The 21,943-nt window shown below is 39.0% G+C and overlaps 1 protein-coding gene across 3 annotated transcripts in view; it reads left to right on the forward strand.

Moving 5' to 3' along the window:
* The window catches only part of SGCD (sarcoglycan delta), a 1,056,171-nt gene that overhangs the window by 945,845 nt on the left and 88,383 nt on the right, over positions 1–21,943 (forward strand). For all 3 annotated transcript variants that reach the window (XM_069592487.1, XM_069592486.1, XM_069592485.1), the window contains one exon: positions 3,898–3,970. In XM_069592487.1, the coding sequence (XP_069448588.1) occupies positions 3,898–3,970 (73 nt within the window). The remainder of the gene's footprint in view (positions 1–3,897; positions 3,971–21,943) is intronic.

Below are 21,943 nucleotides of genomic sequence, written 5' to 3' on the forward strand. Positions count from 1 at the left end.
GTGGAAGCTGAAGGAGCTTGAGTGTCATGCGCTTGACTTTGATCCACATCAGAGCCTATCAGTCACCCATCTTCTCCACCTATCAGAGCTCAGCCCCTCTGGGTTTTGCTGGCTTGCCTTCAGCGAGTACCGCATTGACTGGCACTGAGAAAACAAGACTCTAGAGCACCATGGCTAAACGTGAGTTCTTTAGTCAGATGCCCAGATGTGAAGCCCAGCTCTAGCACTCACTGGCCGTAGGACCAGGAGCTAAACATGCCTTTAGCCCCAGTTCTCTTATCTACAGGATAAGCAAGTTTCTTGGTCTGTGAAAGAAAATGCAAGCCTTTAGATTGTATTTTACTTTAAAGAAATATTTATGTTTAACCCAAATAGCATTCCTTTATAAGCATACTCTTATTTTAGAGGTATAGTTAAAATGCATTGGGTCGTGATTGTGAACATTCATTTAATACGTGAGACATGAGGAGTTTTAGAGCAGTAAACTAGTTCTCTTATAGAAGTGGCAGTACTTACTGAAATGAGTCCAGTAGAAGTCTTGGAAATCTAAAGTCAACTCTGGCTGTATTCTCTATTGGACCTTGCCCCTGCCCACACTGAGCTTAGTGTAGTTGAAGAAATGAGATGTCTCCAAGGTAGACCCCGAATGATGTGTGCTCAGTACCTCCTGAGTGCTGTGGCCATCTTACAAGTATTTGTTGAGCACCTGCACTGTGCTAGATGGTGAGGATATGACACAGAGCGAGACATGTTCCTAGCCAGGAGTGCAGCGGATGCGACTGCAGGTCAGCGAGCTGAGGACCAAGCTCAGCTGTTCAAAGGAGACCATGTTGTTTCTTTCCACAAACACAGAGAATGAGCATTTGTAATGTACTGGGTGCACTATTGTCACACTATATACGTATATTTAGAAGGGTGGCAGAGCTCAGTTCCCCCAGCTACAATAGAGGAATTCCTTCTTGAGCCTAGTCCAGCAAGATGTAAGAAGTAAAGTGGCAGATGAAGTTTTGTTACTGTACTTGACAAGTAAATAGGGTCAGCACAAAGTCTGGATGGTATATAAAATTGGCCCAAGCTTTTGAGGTTCATTGTTCATAAGAGCTTGCCATTCTTTGTTTTGGGATTATTGGTCGGAATAAGTCTATGCTATACTATGTGTGTGTACTTGGCACAGTTGCAGAAGTTGCAAAGTAGATCTTCTTTGGCTTCAAAGGTCTTATAAAACGATGGGCATGAGAAAGAGGTGAAACATGAGTCTTCACAGCATTCTAGTAAAGATTCAAATGATGAACGCTGTCCATGGGCTGTGTTCATTGCCAGGGGAGCGTGTCAGACAATGATGGCTGATTTGGAAATAGGTAATACTCTTTCTGTTGCAGCTTTCATGGAATTCTTGGTAGAGGAAAAAGAGATTTGAGCTGAGACTAGAGAGTATAGATAATAAATAAATAATTCTCTTCTTATTGAGACATATAATTGTTCCTTTAAATTACATATATTACATAGAAATATAGACATTTTTAAATAGAGTTCAAATGATTAAGAACTAAGCATCTCTAAGAATGTCAAAGGGAAGTCCCTGATAACTGCAGTACCAGCAGATGAGAGTTGTTCAGTGACAGGCGATATGGTGCTGAGAGGTGGCTGAGGGCATGGTCTTGGGTTTCAGACAGCCCAGAGCCACCTTCTGATGTGTCAGTCACTGTCCTGTTCTGCAAGCCTGTTTTATCTACTTGGCAGCCTTCACAGCGCCCCTCAAAAGACCCCAAAAATGTTGGAGATTTAAAATGGATATTCTGTAAAATCAAATATAACACATATGTAACAAAAGCTACATGGTAATTTGTAATCTACCCCATTCTTATTCAGTCACAGCATCAGTCAGAGTTCTTTAGAGAAACAGAACCAATAGGGTCTGTATAGAGAAAGAGACTTGTAAGAAATCAGCTCACACTTACAGAGGTTGAGAAGTCCCACAGTCAGAGTCTGTTAAATGGGAGACTGGAGGAAGGCCAGTGGGATGGTTTAGTCTGAGTCTAAATGCCTGAATACTAGGGATGTCAGTGGTGTCAATTCCAGTCTAGGTCTGAAGGTCTGAGAACCAGGATCGCTGACAGCAGATCAGTGTTCCAGCTCACAGGGTCAGGCAGGAAGGGCTGAACACTTCCATCTTCCAGTTTGGTGTATTCGGACCCTCATCTGATAGGATGATGCCTACCCATATTGGAGAGGGCAGCCTACTCGGCCCACCTATTCAACTGCTACTCCTAATCACATCTGGAAATTCCCTCACAGACACATCCAGAAATAATGTTTAGTCAAATATCTGGACATCTTTGATCTGGTCAAGTTGACACAGAAAATTAAGCATCACAGTTATTAAGAACACAATAAAGCTTCAATCACAGGAGCAAAATAAATAATATATACCTAATAAAACTGAACATTCTTATGAAAATTTATACCAAAATTTGAATTTAATGGGGCTGTGGGTACATTTTGATATATTTGAAATGATGTGATTTGGGATCTTAGAAAGTAAAAATGTCTATGGACAGTGAAAGATCTTAAATGTCCCCCACATGAAGTGCGCCTATGACACTTGGAACTGTCAATTTTATGGGCTTGTTGTAGTGAATAAATTATATATATATATGTATATATACATACATATATATATGATAGTATCTAGCAATGTGATAGTTACTCAAAAATGTTAGCTGAGGATGATAGTTATTATTCACAGAATAATGTTATTAATCTAATAATAATAGTCACCAGAATATTATTTTAATGACCATATATAGTATTATGGAAGAAAAAAATTTTTATTTTGCTTGTGGTCTGCTACACCTATCAAATAAATGTTTCCATAGTTGCTACAAAAGCCAGGAAATCAATTCATTTTCATAGACTCATTAGTATGTGTCAGAATAAACCTGGATTTAGAATAATAGTGGTTAATGGAGGATTTCTACACATTGTAACAGTGCAAGAGGATTCCTGAAATTCACACATGAGTGCAAGATATTATTCCACCCCTTCTTACAGCATCAAAGAAATACACTGAACATATAAAAGTAAACACCTTTACTTCAGAGTACAGGATACTGCCCAAGTTTAATTGTAAAACAAATATCCATTGCAATTGTCTGTGATAAACTGAGGCTTAAATGATTTGAAGACACTTTGAGAGTAGACAAATCAGATAATCACAATCTTTATGGATGGAAAGATTCAACTGGTGTTGACAAATTGTAAAGATAAAAGCTCATGGCAAAATCAAGAGCTGAATGTCTAGATTGGGTTGGGAATCAATATTAATACTCAAATTGTAAAAGTGCTGAACTTTAAATGATCTCTCATAGTGTTCTTCTCTTTTGTTTAAGATTTCAAGATAATAGTGTAGAACTTGATTTGCTGAAAAATATTGGCTTAATTTTCATTAGGCAAATACCTTATAATCTTACAGTATTCTCCACCATCTAACCCACTGCTTAGATGTTATATGTGTTAAGTGATTTGTGCCCTGTGCTGCAGTAACAGAGTTCCATTTGCTGGTTTTCAAAACACTTTCAGCTGGACAACTGTTAATATTTTATGAGAGACAAGATTCAGACCATGCCATTTCTAGGCATCTTTTTTATACAAGTCGACATGGTATTTGCTTCATGACCTTACTCTAATCTCAGCAAGAACACATTCAAAAGAAGTTACTAGTTTTTTCAAAGACTGTTTGCATGAGTTGATTCAATGCTCTCCTAGCACAGAGACGTGCCCTAGAGCCAGTGGCAGATACGTGTATTGGTTTGTATAAAGGATTCACCGCATTTAACTCCACTCATTGTGCTGACCCATCCAACACTCCAACCTCTGTTTGCTTTTTTCTGTTTGCAGGAGCAGAGGGCACAGTGTTCCCTAAATCTATAGAGACACCTAATGTCAGGGCAGATCCCTTCAAGGAACTAAGGTAAACTTCTGACTATGGTTTGCATTGATTAAGTGGCTATTTGCTCTCTGTACAACTGATTGATGATCCATTTTAAATACCTATGATGTCATAGTGTCATGAGTATATAAACTGGGAGAGGTTATAAAGGATGTGAAGATAAGTTACAACCAAGAGAAAATTTTTTCTGAGTACTTAAGGTTGAGAGTTTGGAGGAAGAGGTTGCCAGTCTTGTAATAAGATTTAAGATTCATTCATTTGCTATGCTTATTTCATGATGTATTTTCTGATACGATAATCCTCTCATATTAGAGAACTAGTCAGTAATTGGTGCTAATCAGCCTAAAAAAGTGTGGTGTTTAAAAGAAGCTGAATAGTAAATACAATACTTTTTTTCTTTATATGTATATATATATATAAACACAAGCTATTTCTGGAATGATTTGGTGCTAGGACTAGGTTCTGTGGATTTTCCATATACTGGTGTTAATCAGATATTCATAAGTATGCTGCTTTTAGCAGAAAAGGGCTCTGCAGTGCCATGTACTTATGGCAAACAATTATGGAAAACAAAAAGAACGATAGACACACAGATGGACAAAGAGAGGGAGAGAGCTATAACCTAAAAACCACGCCTACCACCAAAGAGCTACCCCCAGCCCTCCTAAAGAAACGTATATAAAATGGTATGGTGATACAAATATAACTTTAATTTTCACTGTGTACTTAGGTTGTTGTTTAGTCACAAAGTTGTGTCTGACTTTTTGTGACCTCACGGACTGTGGCATGCCAGGCTCCTCTGTCCTCCTCTAACTCCCACAGTTTGCCAAGATTCATATCCATTGAGTCAGTGATGCTATCTCACCATATAATCCTCTGCTGCCCCTTTCTCCTTTTGCCTTCAACCTTTCCCATTATCAGGGTCTTTTCCAAGAGTCAGCTCTTCGCATCACGTGGCCGATGTATTAGAGCTTCCACTTCAGCAACAGTCCTTCCAATGAGTATTGAGGGTAGATTTCCTTTAGGATTGATTAGTTTGATATCTTTGTTGTCCAAGGAACTCTCAGAAGTCTTCTCCAGCCCCATGGACTTATAGCCATGAAGAATTCATGAAGAATATCAGCTTTCTTCATTTCTCATATTTCTTCTGATTAAGACCAGTCATAAATCACCATAAAGAGCCCTGAATAACCCTTTCCTAAAGACATCAACTATAAGGAAAGGTATCTGTGTTGCACAAGTCAGATCTTCTTTGACATCCAATCCCAAGATCTCTATTTTGCTAAAACAGCAGCAGCCACGTTGGAGCAGGTGTTTCCTGAAACAAAAATACATCTTCAGTAAGTGGAGAATATATCACCTCATTACAAAACCATAGCATTCTTGCCAAGCCTGTAAGTCTTTATGAATATAGGGAAATAAATCAGGCCAATGGAAGAGGATAATTGGTAGGGAGTGAGAACCTTTTCTTAGCAAAATCTCATGTACTAGGGGCTGTATTTTTTAAATTATACACCACACTGCAATGTTTTACATTTTACTGGAATAACTTTTCAGCAGGGCTTCTAGAGGCCAGAAGTTGCCTGACTCTGTGTTGATGAGATCCTGTGTTTCATATTAATGTGCTAAAGCTAGAATCTTTTAAGCAAATGCACCCCCAAAACCCTGCATTTTATGTCTGAGGGAGCTCATTCTCTGAAAATGGACAGAATCCTTGTGGCTATAATGTAAGAACTCTTTCAACCAAACTAATGTGTGGCCCAGTTCCCTTTTCTTCACAGTCCTCTTTAGGAGCAGGGAGTTTTATTTGAGGAGGGGTTCGAATTTTTGTCTGTTTGTTTTTTACACAACTAGTGACTAATTTGCAGTGATCAGCCTAAAGATAAGTGCTGTCTAAAGGAAGCTGAACTCTAAATATCATACAGACTTTTTTCTATGCAACAAACTATTTCTGGAAGACTTAAGAAATGGGGATTTAGGCTAATTTTGCTTTAAACAGAAAAATAAACCTTCTATAGTTAATAAAAAACACAATCATACCAAACAACTAAAAGACAGCTATATCTAGCATCAGCCCACTGTAGAGATCCATATCCTGAAGAACTGAGGACAGAGTGTTTGCTCCTACGAAGATGTGGATGCACTTCCTGTCCTCTGCACACAACCTCTGGAAACCTTGAAATTTGACTTAAAAAGATTAAACCTCTAAAATTTACAAGTAAATATAAGTTTAGTGCAATGAAATAACAATTTTCAGGACATTGTTGCTTGTCATCATTCATTCTAAAATGATAAGCATATTCTATAGTGGCTAGAAATAACATTTTATTACAGGAAGCATAAACAGACTTCTTTACTATGTATCCCTAAAACTGGTCTTTTTTTTTTTTTTTTGCCCTTGTTTAGATTGTGTTGATGCAAAATAGCTTGAACTGAATCAGGAGGCTAGAATGTGATCACTTGGCCCCTCTGTCCTTCTGGAAGTTGTTTTTTTTTTTTTTTTTAAATGACACTTTGTGGCAGAACCTCTGACCAGTTGAAAGAATAATCAGATAGATTAGCCCAGACCAGTGTGTCTGTGAATGTTTCACATTTTCCATCTAATGGTGCTGCATTTTTACTCCCAGTTATTGACTGGCATTGACTTTGGATATTGAGTAAATAGGTAATGAACTGGCTAACTAAGTCTTCTGGACTCTGGCTTTAAAGTTGGGTCAGTTTTACTGATCTACCACCGGTGTGTTTTCTTTTTATAGAAAAGTAGAGTGATCTAAGGGAGTTCCCTGGACTTGTACCAGGAGGTCACACTGTGAACTCTTCAGGTGAAGCAGAAACAGTCACTCCTTAGTGGCAGCTGGATAGAGGGGAAAGAACCCTGAGCTGAGAGTCAGGTACCTACTGCAAGCCTGCAATGTGGCCTTGAGCTAATTTTAGAACTCTGTTGTCCCTAAAAAGCTAAGTTACTTCTTGCTTCAAATGTCTAATGGCTTTACATTATTTTTCTTTTCTTTTAATTTTTTTTCAACTACACCAAATTTATGTTTAAGTAATATTGTAAAACATAAATATTTATTCCTTTTATAGACAAGACTAAGGAAGAGTAAGACCAAGCATCTTATTCTTTATTTATTTTTATTTTTTTATTGTTTATTTTTACTTTATTTTACTTTACAATACTGTATTGGTTTTGCCATACATTGACATGAATCCACCACAGGTGTACATGCGTTCCCAAACATGAACCCCTCTCCGACCTCCCTCCCCATAACATCTCTCTGGGTCATCCCCGTGCACCAGCCCCAAGCATGCTGTATCCTGCATCAGACATAGACTGGCGATTCGATTCTTACATGATAGTATACATGTTTCAATGCCATAACTTTAAATTTAAAGAAGAGTTGCAAAATTCATGGAAATGATTCAATTCACATGCACCCTTCACCTGATAGTCCTCTAATGTTAACATCTAACATACTCATGATAAATTTTTCACAGCTATGAAATTAATATTGTTACCTTGTTCAGTCACTAAATCATGCCTGACTGTGACCTCATGGACCGCAGCACACCAGGCTTCCCTGTCCTTCACTATATCTTGGAGTTTGCTCAGACTCATGTCCATTGAGTCGGTGATGCCATCCAACCATCTCATCCTCTGACACCCCCTTCTCCTCCTGCCGTCAATCTCATCCAGCCTCAGGGTCTTTCCCAATGAGTGGCCAAAGTATTGGAGCTTCAGCATCAGTCCTTCCAATGAATATTTAGAGTTTATTTCCTTTAGGATTGACTGGTTTTATCTCCTTGCAGTTCAAAGGACTCTCAAGAGTCTTCTCCTGCACCATAGTTCAAAAGCATCAGTTCTTCAGTGCTCAGCTTTCTTTATGGATCAACTCTCACATATGAACATGATTACTAGAAAAACTATAGCTTTGACTAAAGGGACTTTGTGGACAAAGTGATGTCTCTGCTTTTTAATATGCTATCTGCATTTGTCATAGCTTTTTTTCCAGTGAGCAAGTGTCTTTTCATTTCACATGGTTGCAGTCACCGTGAACAGTGATTTTGGAGCCCAAGAAAATTAAATCTGCCACTGTTTGCATTTTTTCCCTCCATCTATTTGCCATAGTGATTGGATTGGATGCCATGATCTTAGTTTTATGATAAATCATTTTAAACCAGCTTTTTTCCTTTCTCTATCACCTTCATCAAGAGGCTCTTTAGTTCCTCTTTGCTTTCTGCCATTAGGGTATTATCATCTGCATATCTGAGGTTATTGATATTTCTCCTGGCAATCTTGATTCCAGCTTGTGATTCACCAAGTCTGGCATTTTGCAGGATGTACTCTGCATATAAATTAAATAAGCAGAGTGACAGCATACAGCCTTAATGTACTCCTTTCCCAATTTTGAACCAGTTTGTTGTTCTATGTCCAGTTCTAACTGTTGCTTCTTAACCTGCATACAGGTTTCTCAGGCGCCAGGTAATGTGGTCTATTATTCCCTTCTCTTTAAGAATTTTCCACAGTTTCTTGTGATCCACACAATCAAAGGTTTTAGCATAGTCACAGAAGCAGAAGTAGATTTTTTTTTCTGAAATTCTCTTGCTTTTTCTTTGAGCCTACAGACATTGGCAATTTGATCTCTGGTTCCTATGCCTTTTCTAAATCTGGCTTATACATCTGGAAGTTCTCAGTTCACATACTGATGAAGCCTTGAACTATTTTGAGCATTACCTTGCTAACATGTGAAATGAGTGCAATTGTGTGGTAGTTTGAACATTCTTTGGTATTGCCTTTCTTTGGAATGAAAACTGACCTTTTCCAGTCCTGTGGCCACTGCTGAGTTTTCCAAACTTGCTGGCATATTGATTTCAGCCCTTCACAGGATCATCTTTTAGGATTTGAAACAGCTAGAATCCCATCAACTCCACTAGGTTTATTTGTAGTACTGCTTCCTAAGGCCCCTTGATTTCACACTCCAGGATGTCTGGCTCTAGGTGAGTGATCACACCGTCATGGTTATCCTGATCATTAGGACTTTTTTGACCAGTTCTGTGTATTCGTGCCACTTCTTCTTAATTTCTTCTTCTGTTAGGTCCTTGCTACTTCTGTCCTTTATTGTGCTCATCTTTGCATGAAATATTCCCTTGGTATCTCCAACTTTCTTTAAGAGATCTCTAGACTTTCCCATTCTGTTGTTTTCCTCCATTTCTTTGCATTGTTCAGTTAAGAAGGCTCTCTGTCTCTTCTTGCTATTCTTTGAAACTCTATATTCAGTTGGGTATATCTTTCCGTTTCTCCTTTGCCTTTAGCTTCTCTTCTTTTCTCATCTGTTCGTAAGGCCTCTTCAGAAAAGCATTTTTCCTTCTTGCGTTTCTTTTTCTTCAGGATGGTTTTGATCACCACCTCCTGTACAGTGTTACAAACCTCTGTCCATAGTTCTTCAGGCACTCTGTCTATCAGATCTAACCCCTTGAATCTATTTGTCATTTCCACTGTATAATCACAAGGGATTTGATTTACATCATACGTGAATGGCCCAGAGGTTTTCCCTTTCTTCAACTTGAGTCTGAATTTTGCAATTAGAAGCAGTGAGAAGATCATGAAATTTACATTGTATCCATATAATCTTATTTTATATAAGATTTTTTAAAATGATGCAGTCACCCGAATGTCTTATAGATTGAGAAATACACACAAAGGACTTTAACAAAAAATTTATTTGTGGAAATGTGAGTTAGCGCATCTTTAGAACTTCCACTGCAGTTCAATTGGAATGTTTCTAATGAGAATTTTTGTTCTCTTCTTTAAAAATAACATTCTATACCCAGATTTTCGTGGTCTTGTTAATGGGAAACAAACTGAATTAAAAGATCTCAGCTTTATTTATACTTAGATTGACTTCTCAGATAAACAACTAAAACTGAAATATCCATCCAGTGCTTCCCAGCTCCCCAGCCAATCAAACATGAAAAAAAATCGAACTATTTTAGATACCTTTTCTGTTGGGATAACGTTTGTTTCCTCAAACCCCTTTCTTGGCTGTTGGAGAGTTTTTGTTTGGTTTGGTCTGTTTTTGTTTGTTTGTTTGTTTGTAAATAAGAGGCAGATTTTAGGCCTCTGACATTTCTTCCGATAAGCTCTCAACTCTCAGCCACAGGAGTGGGAGCTTCCTCTCTGCTAGAGTTTTCACTGCTTTTCCTTCCATACTTACTGTGGGACTTTTCTCCTGTGGAGCGCAGGCTCTCGGCACACGGGCTTGAGTGACTGTGACTTGCGGGCTCATGGCTCATGGTGTGTGCTCAGTGCGGCACCAGATTCAGTTGCACCGCGGCATGTGGAATCTTCCCAGACCAGGGATCAAACCTGAGCCCCCTGCATTGGCAGGCGGATACCTATCCACTGTCCCACCACAGAAGAATGCCCGTTTTCTGATGGGGATTTCTTTTTTATATAGAACTAAATGTGAGCTGTATATTTTGGAGATGAATCCTCTTGTTGGTCACTTTGTTTGCAAATATTTTCTCCCATTCTGTGGGTTGTCTTTTTAGTTTGTTTATACCAAGTATTTTTTTTTAATACTTTATTAAGAGTCAAGGCATGTGTTAAATACTCTGTAGAGCTAAATGCATACTCAAATAACTTATAGTTAAGGAGAATAAAATGGAAAGGAACTTCAAATTACTAGGTAATAAGATCTAGGGTATGTATGAACCAAATCAGAGGAAATGCAGAGAATGACAAAACCTACCTAAATGAGTTAAATAAGCTTTACAAAGGAAATAACATTTTAGTTTCCAGAAGGAAAAAAAAAGCAGAAATACATCTCAGAAATCAAAAAGTGTGGTTCTCTACAGCCTTTTAATATAGGGGAAAATACCCCATCCTATTTCTCTAGCTCCCAAGAATGTTACTGTGTTATTCACAAGCATAAGGGACTGTAATTTCCGTATAACACTATGTTCTTTAAAAAATTGCGTGAGTGCAGTTTCAAATATGGTCACAAAAGACTGAAAATTTTACAAGCTTCAACAGTATTTAATTGAATTCAGAAATGAAAGTTTCAGTGACAGCAAACCCATTCTACAGTCCCAAGTATGGTGATGTTTTGTTACTGTTTATTTTTTTCCTTAATGTCACCAGGATTTTAATGATAAAACTGAAAAAGTATAAAATACATCTATGGCTCCGAATAATGCACTTAACCATTTGCCAGGACTTTTTCTTAACCAAAGTGAAAGTGAAAGTCACTCAGTCATGTCGGACTCTTTGCGACCCCATGGACCATACAGTTCATGGGATTCTCCTGGCCAGGATACTGGAGTGGGTAGCCTTTCCCTTCTCCAGGAGATCTTCCCAACTCAGGGATGGAACCCAGGTCTCCTGCATTGCAGGCAAATTCTTTACCATAAGAGAAGCCCTCCCACCTTTTTTTAACCAGATTGGTACTAAATCTGACTCCTTTGGAAATGTGTGAATTTAAAGTTTGTGTGTCTCATTGGGAAACAAAGATTAGCAAAGCTTCCACAAGTTGACAAAAATGAATTGATTTTTCTTTAATTGTATTTTTAAATGTCTATAGTCAGCTAAGTATTTACTGGCTCTCAGTGGTTTATAAATTTAAGTGACAAGAACAGTCTGTCACAGCTTTAGGGTTCATTTAATTAGAGGCTTGGCAATCCTCTTCCCTTCCCTTCTTTGTCCTCTTCAAAATTCACAATACCAAAAATAATTGGTCAACAGTCTGATTTAAAAAATATATACACACACAGGTAAAGGGAAAGAAACACACACTGAGACAAAGGCAGAAATACAAAGAAAGAGCTGGCGGGAGTGGGGAGCGGAGCAAAGAGGTAAGAAGCTGTGTATTGAGCTTTCAGCTACGGTGTATGGTCAATGAGGGAATACCATTGCAGAGGAAATTTAATTTTCTCCCTTTAAACATTTTGCAGACATGTTCTGTAATTTTCTTTATTTCTTATTCCCTCTCTTCTACCCCCTAACTTCATATACTTAGACTAATTTTTATAGTTCTGTTCTGCATGTATTAGATTTAGAATTATCTGATCCTATAGCACAAATATTGAAGTGAATCAAAAGAGAAATGAAAAAAATATAATAGGCCAGATAATAGCATAGTTACTTACTCCAGGGCCGTACAATATAGAATAATGATGAAATAGTATCCCTGTTGGTCAAGAGCCTGTGCTTTTTCTTTTTTCAACTTTTTATTTTGTTTTGGAGGATAGCCAATTAGCAGTGTTGTGATAGTTTCTGGTAGACAGCAAAGGGACTCAGCCATACATATACATGGATCCATTCTCCCCCCAAATCCCCTCCCATCCAGGCTGCCACATAACACTGAGCAGAGTTCTCTGTGCTATACAGTAGGTCCTTGTTGGTTATCCATTTTAAATATAGCAGTGTGCACATATCCATCCCACACTCCGTATTCTTTCCCCTGAAGAACTTGTGCTTTGAATTTGGCCCCTATGTTTGTCTGCTTTTTGAGCTTAGACAAGTGTCTTGAGTTCTCCTAGCCCCAGTGCCTCCAATGGAGGAAAAGTTCAGTGAATACTAATTTGATACATGTTAGCTATTTGGAGAACCCTCAAGAAACTCTCTCTCATAGGGGTGCAAGAACTCAGATGGAAGTTTCCAGAGTTTAATATTTCTTCAACCCATAAAAAGTTTCCATCAAGTCATGGTGACCAGCAATTACTTCTCAAAGACAAAAGCAAAAAACTATTGAGTATTTCCATCTACTATTAACTGCATTTTATATAAGAAAAGGATATAAGAAGACAGAGTAGAAGACGGTCTCATAATTGAATACAGGACAATCTCAATTAACTATATTAACATGTCATTGTATTTTCTCATTTTGCCAAAAATGCTTGTGACTATCTTACAGCTCTTCTCTTCACACATTTCATAGTGCTTGCCAAGAAAAATAAGATCTGAGAGCCACAGGCCAGGGCTTAATGAGGTCCACTTGACTTTAATACTGTCTGGTTTAAAATCACAAAACTAATACAGCTTGCGCATCTTCAAGACCAGTCAGTACATATATATGTCCCTTTTCTTCCTCACTTTCTCTTCCTCCTATATTCCAACATCTAATCATTATTCTCGTTTGTTCCTATTAGTATCAATACTAGAGTTTTAATTCTTCTATACGTATTTCCCTTTTCCTCCTTATGCTCAGTCTTTCTCCAGTTATCCTTTTCACCATGTTTCTCCTAGAATATATAAGGAGAACAACAGGAGGTAAGGGATAGGAGATATTTAAGGTATCTTCACCTTTCTTTTTGCCTTATTTATCAATAGTTTCATATCTGTGATAGATATTCCATCTTAAAGATATTAAACCCATAAGTCTGTGTTCATCTGCTCTCGACATTATGATTCTATCATTAGAGGCCAGAGAATGATAGATGGCAGATAACATCACAGGGGAAACTGAGGCTCAGACACAGATGAGTCCCATTCAGACAGGAAGAAGAGCAAAGTTCATCTCTTCTGGTCTCTGGTGAATTGTGGGAAGAAGATAGGAAATGTACAAAAAGCAGGTAGTGAAATATGTGTCCTGATGACGTTTCTTTCGTGAGTCAAGGAGGGAAGAAACCAATTAAGTAGGATTTATGGAAAGTCAAAACCAGAGGGTCATTGTACATTTTCACTTGGGGTTCTAGGAGGAAACCAACTTGTAAGGCAATCCCACAACCCACTGGAAAGAGATGAAAAGGGGACCTAGGTCAGCAATCTGCAATCTCATTTAGTTCCAGGGGTGGTAGGTGGGGGAAAGGCAGTTTGTAGAAGTATTCATGTAGTGTCGTGTCAAGGAATGCACTTGGCTAACTGATGATGTGAGCTGGCTGGTCCTGGGGAGCGTCACTGCAGTGGGGCTGAGAGCACCAAAGAAGACATTCCAGTTTGGCACAATGGGATACCTGCCCAGATCTCCGGGTCTACCAGTACCATTCAGTCCTGGCTCAGTGGGTACTGTGGGAAACCAGAGAGGGTTTATCCAGTGAGGACTTAGGCATGAAGTTCTAGCCTGATGCAGATCAAAGCAGCATCTCCTAAAATCTCAACTTGCTCTGTTCCTGTTACCACATGCTCACATAAGCCCACTCCTGCCATATCTGTAATGATATATGAAAGAGGGAGAACAAAATTTAAACTGATTATTTATCCTAATGAGAAAGTTGAAACTACTCAATTACAGAGAGGACACCAGAATAGAGTAATTTTTTCCTCAACAATCCAAAAGGATAAGATTGACAGAAAAATTAAGTCAGGTAAGAACAATAAAGAAATGCCTTTTGTTTTCATGGATGAGCATGGTTTTTTATGTTGGCCAGCTTGCAATACTTGCTTCCTGGGTAGCTCCAGCGGTAAAGAATTTGCCTGCAATGTGGAAGACCTAGCTTTGATCCCTTGGTCTGGAAGATCCCCTGGAGAAAGGAATGGCAACCCACTCCAGTATTCTTGCCTGGAGAATCCCATGGACAGAGGAGCCTGGCAGGCTGCAGTCCATGGGGTCGCAGAGTTGGATATGACTGAGTGACTAACACTTTCACTTTCAGCTTGCAATACAAGGTATCATACCAGTCACAAAGTAGCTAGGTGACTTTACCAAGCTTCCCAGGCTATAAGTCTTTCTCTGTGTCTTGTAGGGACCACTAAATATGAGCAAAAGCATCTTTATCTGCAAGTTTTGATTAGATTAGCATTGATTAGAATTATGATCTAGATCTGATGCTCTCAATGTGCTTGCCAAGACTGGTCCTGGATTTTTAATCCTTTTAAGTCCATAAGATATGAGCGGAAAAGCCTTAATAACCAAAACAGTCCACAAGACTGTCTCTCAAAATCATTACTGGACTGTCTATGAAATCTAGAGTCATCAGTCTTGTTCAGTGAGGCATCTGATCATCCTATAATGGCCAGCCCATTTTTGTCTGAATTTGAGAGGCAGTGTGACATATTATCATTATCTAAGACAAGTGGCTTTCTTTAAAAATTCAAATTATATCCTTTAGATTAATTTTTTAACTTAAGGCTATAAAATATGGAAGAAAAAAAAAAGGGTTCCAAAGATAAGACCATAACCGGGAGGGGTATATAAAATTGCACTTTTATCCATGTCGTTGGGGCAGGCAGGACATCATGAAGTAAGTGCTAAGCTCTCTTTTAGAGCCTCTTTTAGAGCAGATTGGGCATGTGTATATATCTGCCAAAATTCCTGAGTTGAGGCTCCCTTCTGCCTCAATACAGAGCATCCTGACTTTATGACTGTTTCTATTTTGATTAAAATGTCAGTAGCTGCCATTTATTATGTAAACTGTGTGCCAGTAGATTGTTCTATTATTCTTGAAAAACACACAATTACTTCTGAATCTCTCTTTCCTACCCCCCAGTAGTATTGCCCTGCTGGGTGGAAAGACAGAAAATCTTGTTTAATTACACCCTTCATGATCCTGGCTTGAAGCCAGTCTTGTTTTACTTCAATTATAACCTTTTCAAAACAAAGAGTAATGAGAGTTTAGAGGAACAAACTGACAAATAGTTTTTACCTGAAATAAGTTGAGATCTAGAAGTAAAATAAAAAACAAAAAACACCAGTCAGTGGATGTTGTATGTGTTCTTAATCCAGAATTTTCCATGGTTTGATAGAATATACAGTTGACCATTGAATAATGCAGGGGTTAACCTGCAGATAACTTATAGCTGGCTCTCCATATCTGCTTATTCAACCAACCACAGACTGTATGGTACTGTAGTATTTACTAATGAAAAATATCCACAGATAAGTGAACCCATACAGTTCAAACTTGTGTTGTTCAAGAACCAACCTAACATAAATAAAACTAAGACCATCTTAGAAAGAGCTAAATAAATCTGCCTGACTTCCTAGCCTTGAATTACATGCCTAGTTGTGCTAAAGGTCACTTCTTTGTCTGCTGTTCCTCAGTGGCTCCCACTGACTTGAAGATAAGCACAAACATTCACAGGCTACCTTAAAGTGGTTGATCTGGCCCCACCTGGCAGCTCTAGCCTCTCACCTCTCATTGCGCTTACCCCTCCTTCCAATCCTTTCTTATGTTTGTTTCTCCCTCTGCAAAGACCTTCACTGCCCCAGGCAAATAAGAATGGTGTAGTGAAAACAGCATCTCTGGTTTCCCATAAATATGTGAGAAGCCTCAAGTCACAAGCCTGCTAATCTGTGACAACAGACAAGTGGCGCTGGAATAGGACTTGTCTGTACTAACAAAGCAATAAAAATTGAGATAGCAAAGGCTCCTTATGGACTAGGACCCCTTATGGCAACCCTTTCCCCCAGAACGGGTGTTATCAAACACAAGTTTGTGTGCCTGCCACACAGTAAGGCCAGACAAGTCAAAACATCAGAGTTTGCAGCAGAGAAAGATGTATTGCAGGGCCAAGCAAGGAGAATGGGTGACTCATGCTCTAAAACCCTGAATTCCTTAATGTTTCGGGAAGAAGTTTTTATAGGCAAAATTTGGGATGAGAGAGGCAAGGTGTGTGACTCTCTTCTGATTGATTGGTGGTGAGGTAACAGGGCAGTGCTCCATGCTCAGCTCCACTTGGGTTGAGGGCCTTACTTCCTGCAGAAGAACTCAAAGATATGTTTAGGTGTGTTCCTTCAAGAGGAACCAGGACCTTGCCCCATTGCTGCGCTAGTGTTGAAGGGAGGGGTGTGCCCACAGGGTCCTATTTGGTTTCAGTAATACAACTGAACCAAGAGAATATTGCTTCTTGGATTCACAGTCTATTCAGCTGTTGTCCAGCTGCATGCCTGGACATGCATCCTCTGGCTGGTGGAGACCAGAGGAATATCCTCACTCATCACAAAGCCAGGCTCTCAAGACATAGAACAAGATGAAAGGAAAACCTTGTACCTATGCTTCTCCTTATGACAAGTAAAACAAAAGACAGAAACAAGAGGAAAAGATGACCATATGGGAGGAAGAGAACCAGTGGAAAACAAGAGTTCCCATAGAAAATCTTTACCAAACTTACTATACCCAAGGAACTTATTCACACAAATAGTTTCTCCTTCTAATCTACAGTGGAAAAGGAAGGGGCAAGACATTTTTACTTTCCTCTCTTGACCTAAAGAATACTGCAAAGCAAAATTCAGGAGAGCTGACTTTGGTAAAAATTCTTAGTTTTCTCCTACTTCTGCCAGTTTTCCAGGATCTCATCTGCAGGCTCTAGAACAAGCATGACATTTCAGAAAGTTCCATCTGGGTTGCCAAAATTGTGGGAAAGAAAAAGCAATTTTCCGTCTATAAGTTCTTGGCTCAGACACCCTAGTAATGAAAGATTAATATGGGAAAAAAAGGTTTAATGACATGTGTACTTCCTATATACATGGGAGGTAGCCAGAAAAACTGAGTAACTCCCTGAAATGGCCCAAGCCAACACCTTAAATATCACCTCTAGCTAAAAACAAAAGGTTTGGATGAGGAGTGCAGGGGAGGCCAGTTATGGAATATTATCAGGAAAAGCACAGTAAATAAAGGCAAGGTTTTATGCAGATTTGTCATTGCCTTCTGCATTGATAAGAGTTTCTAGAAATTCAGCCTTCTTTGCCTAGTACAGAGAGGGAGACCCCTTACAAATGGAGATTTTAGTTATAAATGTAAATGTCTCTTACAGAAAAGTAACATCTACTTGGTTTTCAGAGCTTCTGCCTTGTCTGCTGTTTCTTAAAAATCATCAGCCTAAAATAAGCCTTATGCCAAAGAGATGTACTTTGGAGTGATATATTCTGCCCCTATTCAGTGTTTTTCTTTATCTTTGTGGATTTGTGCCTTTTTTGGCCCATTTACTGCAGTCGTATTAGCATTTCCGGAACAAGCAGAGATAGACATATGTGTTGAGTTCGCTGTTGAATCAGAAGCCTCCTCAATCTGCAGGCTACAACCATTCTTCCTTTTCTTGGTTTCCTCGACAGTGTCTTAAAAGCTGTACATGCAATTCTCTTTTCTTGAAACACTCTTCTCTGCTCTTTATGAATCATCCTATTCACTTGTTAACTCTCAGTTTAAACTTCACACACTCTGGCACAGAATCCAGCACACCCCAGGCTCCTACTGGTCTTCCTCATAGCCCCTACTCATCTTTAATTTTGAATGCACTGGCTCAGATATCTTCCACATTCGCCATTGCCCACAAAGAGGTTTAGGTTAGGTGAATCATCACAAGTTCATTCCCTCCAAAAGAACATGCTCAGCCAGCAGAATGATGAGTAACTGCCTCTTTTACATTTCTTTGTAAAGAGTTTGTAAAGAGTCTCCTGGAGTCTCTCATTTTGGCCATATGCTTATTTATCCCATGCCTTTCTTTCTTCTATTCATCCTAAGTCATTTTCAAAGGAGAATAATCTATTCTTTTTTCTTTCGCAAACAGTTTCAAAATTTTAGATTTCTATTTGCCCAAGGTTCTGCTATAGTCACACTCCAGTAGAACTTTGCTTTAACGTGAAGCCTCCAGCCTGCAATCCCTATTCATTTTCTCAACCATAGTTATCATAATTCATAGAGGAATAAATTCCCCTTTTACCCAGTTCTCTATTTCATGGTTGCTTTCTATTCACAAAGGAAGATGAGTTTCCAGGTCTTTGGATTTTTTTCAAAAACACAACCTGACTCATTAATGATAATTTTCCTTGCCTGGCATCTGAGCTCAGGCACACTCACTCTGGAATAACAAAGCACAGGCAAATTTGAAGTCCTTTGACAATCCAAGCACATACCCCTAACCTTGAATAAAAAATAGATGCTAATAAATTCAGGGTCTTAAAGATGTGAATTATAGTCATTTCACACTTCGTGGCAACTTCATGCTGAAGAAATAGCTTAAAACTTAATTACGATGCTTGTCCCTTCATTAAGTACAGATGACATTCCTCAGATAGATTTTTGCAATGACATCTGAGGAAGGGGGTTGAGAAACTTATTAGTTATTCATGATGGAGAATATTGACTGTGTACTGATTAAAGGAATGAGTTGACACCCTTCTTAACATGATGCATCTGTCTGTTCATTTATGTTTCTCCCTGTGGTCTTCATTGAAAGCTCTTTGGGAAATAAAGAAAATGCCCTTCAGCATTTGAATACTGAACCCTTCAGCACATTGAATATATAAAATGTGCATGATGAGTGAGATTAAAATGACGAGCAGGAGGCACAGGGCTCCTGATTACTCACTCCTGCAGATGACTGGGCTGCTCAGCGAGGACCATTTGTGAGACACACAACCATAATGGAATAAACATGTCCTACTGTTGCTGCTTGAGGAGCTATTACAATGCCTTCAATAATTCAGGGATTCATTCCAAAGTTTAAAGGCAGTTCTTAGTGAATGAAGTATGGAGGGTTTTGCTTCATGTCACATCATAATCTCATAGCTTCAGCCAAGTGGAGATTAAGTGAACAGGTGAAGGTACAACTCTCTTCCCTCAATACTTGTTGTTGTTCAGCCTCTCTATCATGTCTGACACTTAGTGACCCCATGGACTGCACCACACCAGATTTCCTTGTCCTTACCAGGTCCTGGAGTTTGCTCAAATTCATGTCCATTGAGTTGATGCAATCTGTCATCCTCTTCTGCTCATGCCTTCAATCTTGCCCAACATCAGGGTCTTCTCCAATGAGTCAGCTCTGTGCATTAGGTGGCCAAAGTATTGCATCTTCAGCTTCAGCATCAGTCCTTTCAATGAATGTTAGGACTGATTTCCTTTAGGATAGATTGGTTGGATCTCCTTGCAACCCAAGGGACTCTCAAGTGTCTTCTCCATAGTTCAAAAGCATCAATTCTTCAGCACTCAGCTTTTTTATGATCCAACTCTCACATCCATAACTACTGGAAAAACCATAGCTTTGACTGTATACTTTGTCGGCAAAGTAATGTCTGCTTTTTAATATGTTATCTAGGTTGGTCATATCTTTTCTTCCAAGGAGCAAGTGTCTTTTAATTTCATGGCTATAGTCACCATCTGCAGTGATTTTGGAGCCCCCCAAAATTAAGTCTGTCGCTGTTTCCACTGTTTCCCCATCTATTTGCTATGAAGTGATGGGACTGGATACCATGATCTTAGTTTTTTGAATGTTGAGTTTTAAGCCAACTCTTTCACTCTCCTCTCACTTTTATCAAGAGGCTCTTTAATTCCTCTTCACTTTCTGCCGTAACAGTGATGTCATCTGCATATCTGAGGTTATTGATATTTCTCCTGGCAATTTTGATTCCAGCTTGTGCTTCTTCCAGTGTGGCATTTCGGTTGATGTACTCTGCATATAAGTTAAATAAGCAGAGTGACATCTTTCCCAATTTTGAAGCAATCTGTTTTTTCATGTCTTCTAACTGTTAGCTTCTTGACCTGCATACAGATTTCTCAGGAGGCAGGTAAGGTGGTCTGGTATTCCCATCACTTTAAGAATTTTCCACAGCTTGTTGTGATCCACACAGTCAAAGGCTTTGGCATAGTTAATAAAACAGAAGTAGATGTTCTTCTGGAACTCTCTTGCTTTTTCTATGATCCAATGGATGTTGGCAATTTGATCTCTGGTTCCTCTGTCTATTCTAAATCCAGCTTGAACATCTAGAATTTCTTGGTTCACGCACTATTGAAGCCTAGCTTGGATAGTTTTGAGCATTACTTTGCTAGCATGTGAGATGAGTGCAACTGTGCGGTAGTTTGAGCATTCTTTGGCATTGCCTTTCTTTGGGATTAGAATGAAAACTGACCTTTTCCAGTCCTGTGGCCACTGCTGAGTTTTCCAAATTTGCTGGCATGAGTGCAGCACTTTACCAGCATCATCTTTTAGGATTTGAAATAGCTCAACTGGAATTTCGTTACCTCCACTAGCTTTGATCGTTGTGATGCTTCCTAAGGCCTGCTTGACTTCACATTCCAGGATGTTGGGCTCTAGGTGAGTGATCATACCACTGTGGTTATACAGGTCATAAAGATCTGTTTTGTACAGTTCTTCTGTGTATTCTTGCCACCTCTTCTTAATATCTTCTGCTTCTGTTAGGTCCATACTGCTTCTGTCCTTTATTGCGCCCATCTTTGCATGAAACATTCCCTTGGTGTCTCTAATTTTCTTGAAGACATCTCTAGTCTTTCCCATTCTGTTGATTTCCTCTATTTCTTTACAATGATCACTGAGGAAGGCTCTCTTATCTCTTCTTGCTATTCTTTGAAACTCTGAATTCAAACGGGTATATCTTTCCTTTTCTCCTTTTCCTTTCACTTCTCTTCTTTTCTTAGCTATTTGTAAAGCCTCCTCAGACAACCATTTTGCCTTTTTGCATTTCTTTTTCTTGAGAATCATCTTGATAACTGCCTCCTGTACAATGTCACAAATCTCCATCCATATTTCTTCAGGCACTCTATCAGATCTAATCCCTTGAATCCATTTCTCACTTCCACTGTATAATCATAAGGGATTTGATTTAGGCCATGCCTGAATGGTCTAGTGGTTTTCCCTAATTTCTTCAATTATGTCTGAATTTTGCAATAAGGAGCTCATGATCTGAGCCAGAGTCAGCTCCTGGACATGTTTCTGCTGACTGTACAGAGTTTCTCCATCTTCAACTACAAGCGATATAATCAATCTGATTTCAGTATTGACCATCTGGTGATGTCCAGGTATAGAGTCATGTCTTGTGTTGATGGAAGAGGGTGTTTACTATGATCAATGCATTCTCTTGGCAAAACTCTGTTATCCTTTGCCCTGCTTCATTTCGTACTCCAAGGCCAAGTTTGCCTGTTATTCCAGGTATCTCTTGACTTGCTACTTTTGCATTCCAGTCCCCTGTGATGGAAAGGTCATCTTTTTTGGGTGTTAGTTCTAGGTCTTGTAGGTCTTCATGGAATTGATCAACTTCAGCTTTCAGCATTAGTGGTTGGGGCATAGATTTAGATTACTGTGATATTGAATGGTTTGCCTTGGAA

The sequence above is a fragment of the Ovis canadensis genome, chromosome 5 (assembly GCF_042477335.2).
Source record: "Ovis canadensis isolate MfBH-ARS-UI-01 breed Bighorn chromosome 5, ARS-UI_OviCan_v2, whole genome shotgun sequence".
NCBI lineage: Eukaryota > Metazoa > Chordata > Mammalia > Artiodactyla > Bovidae > Ovis > Ovis canadensis.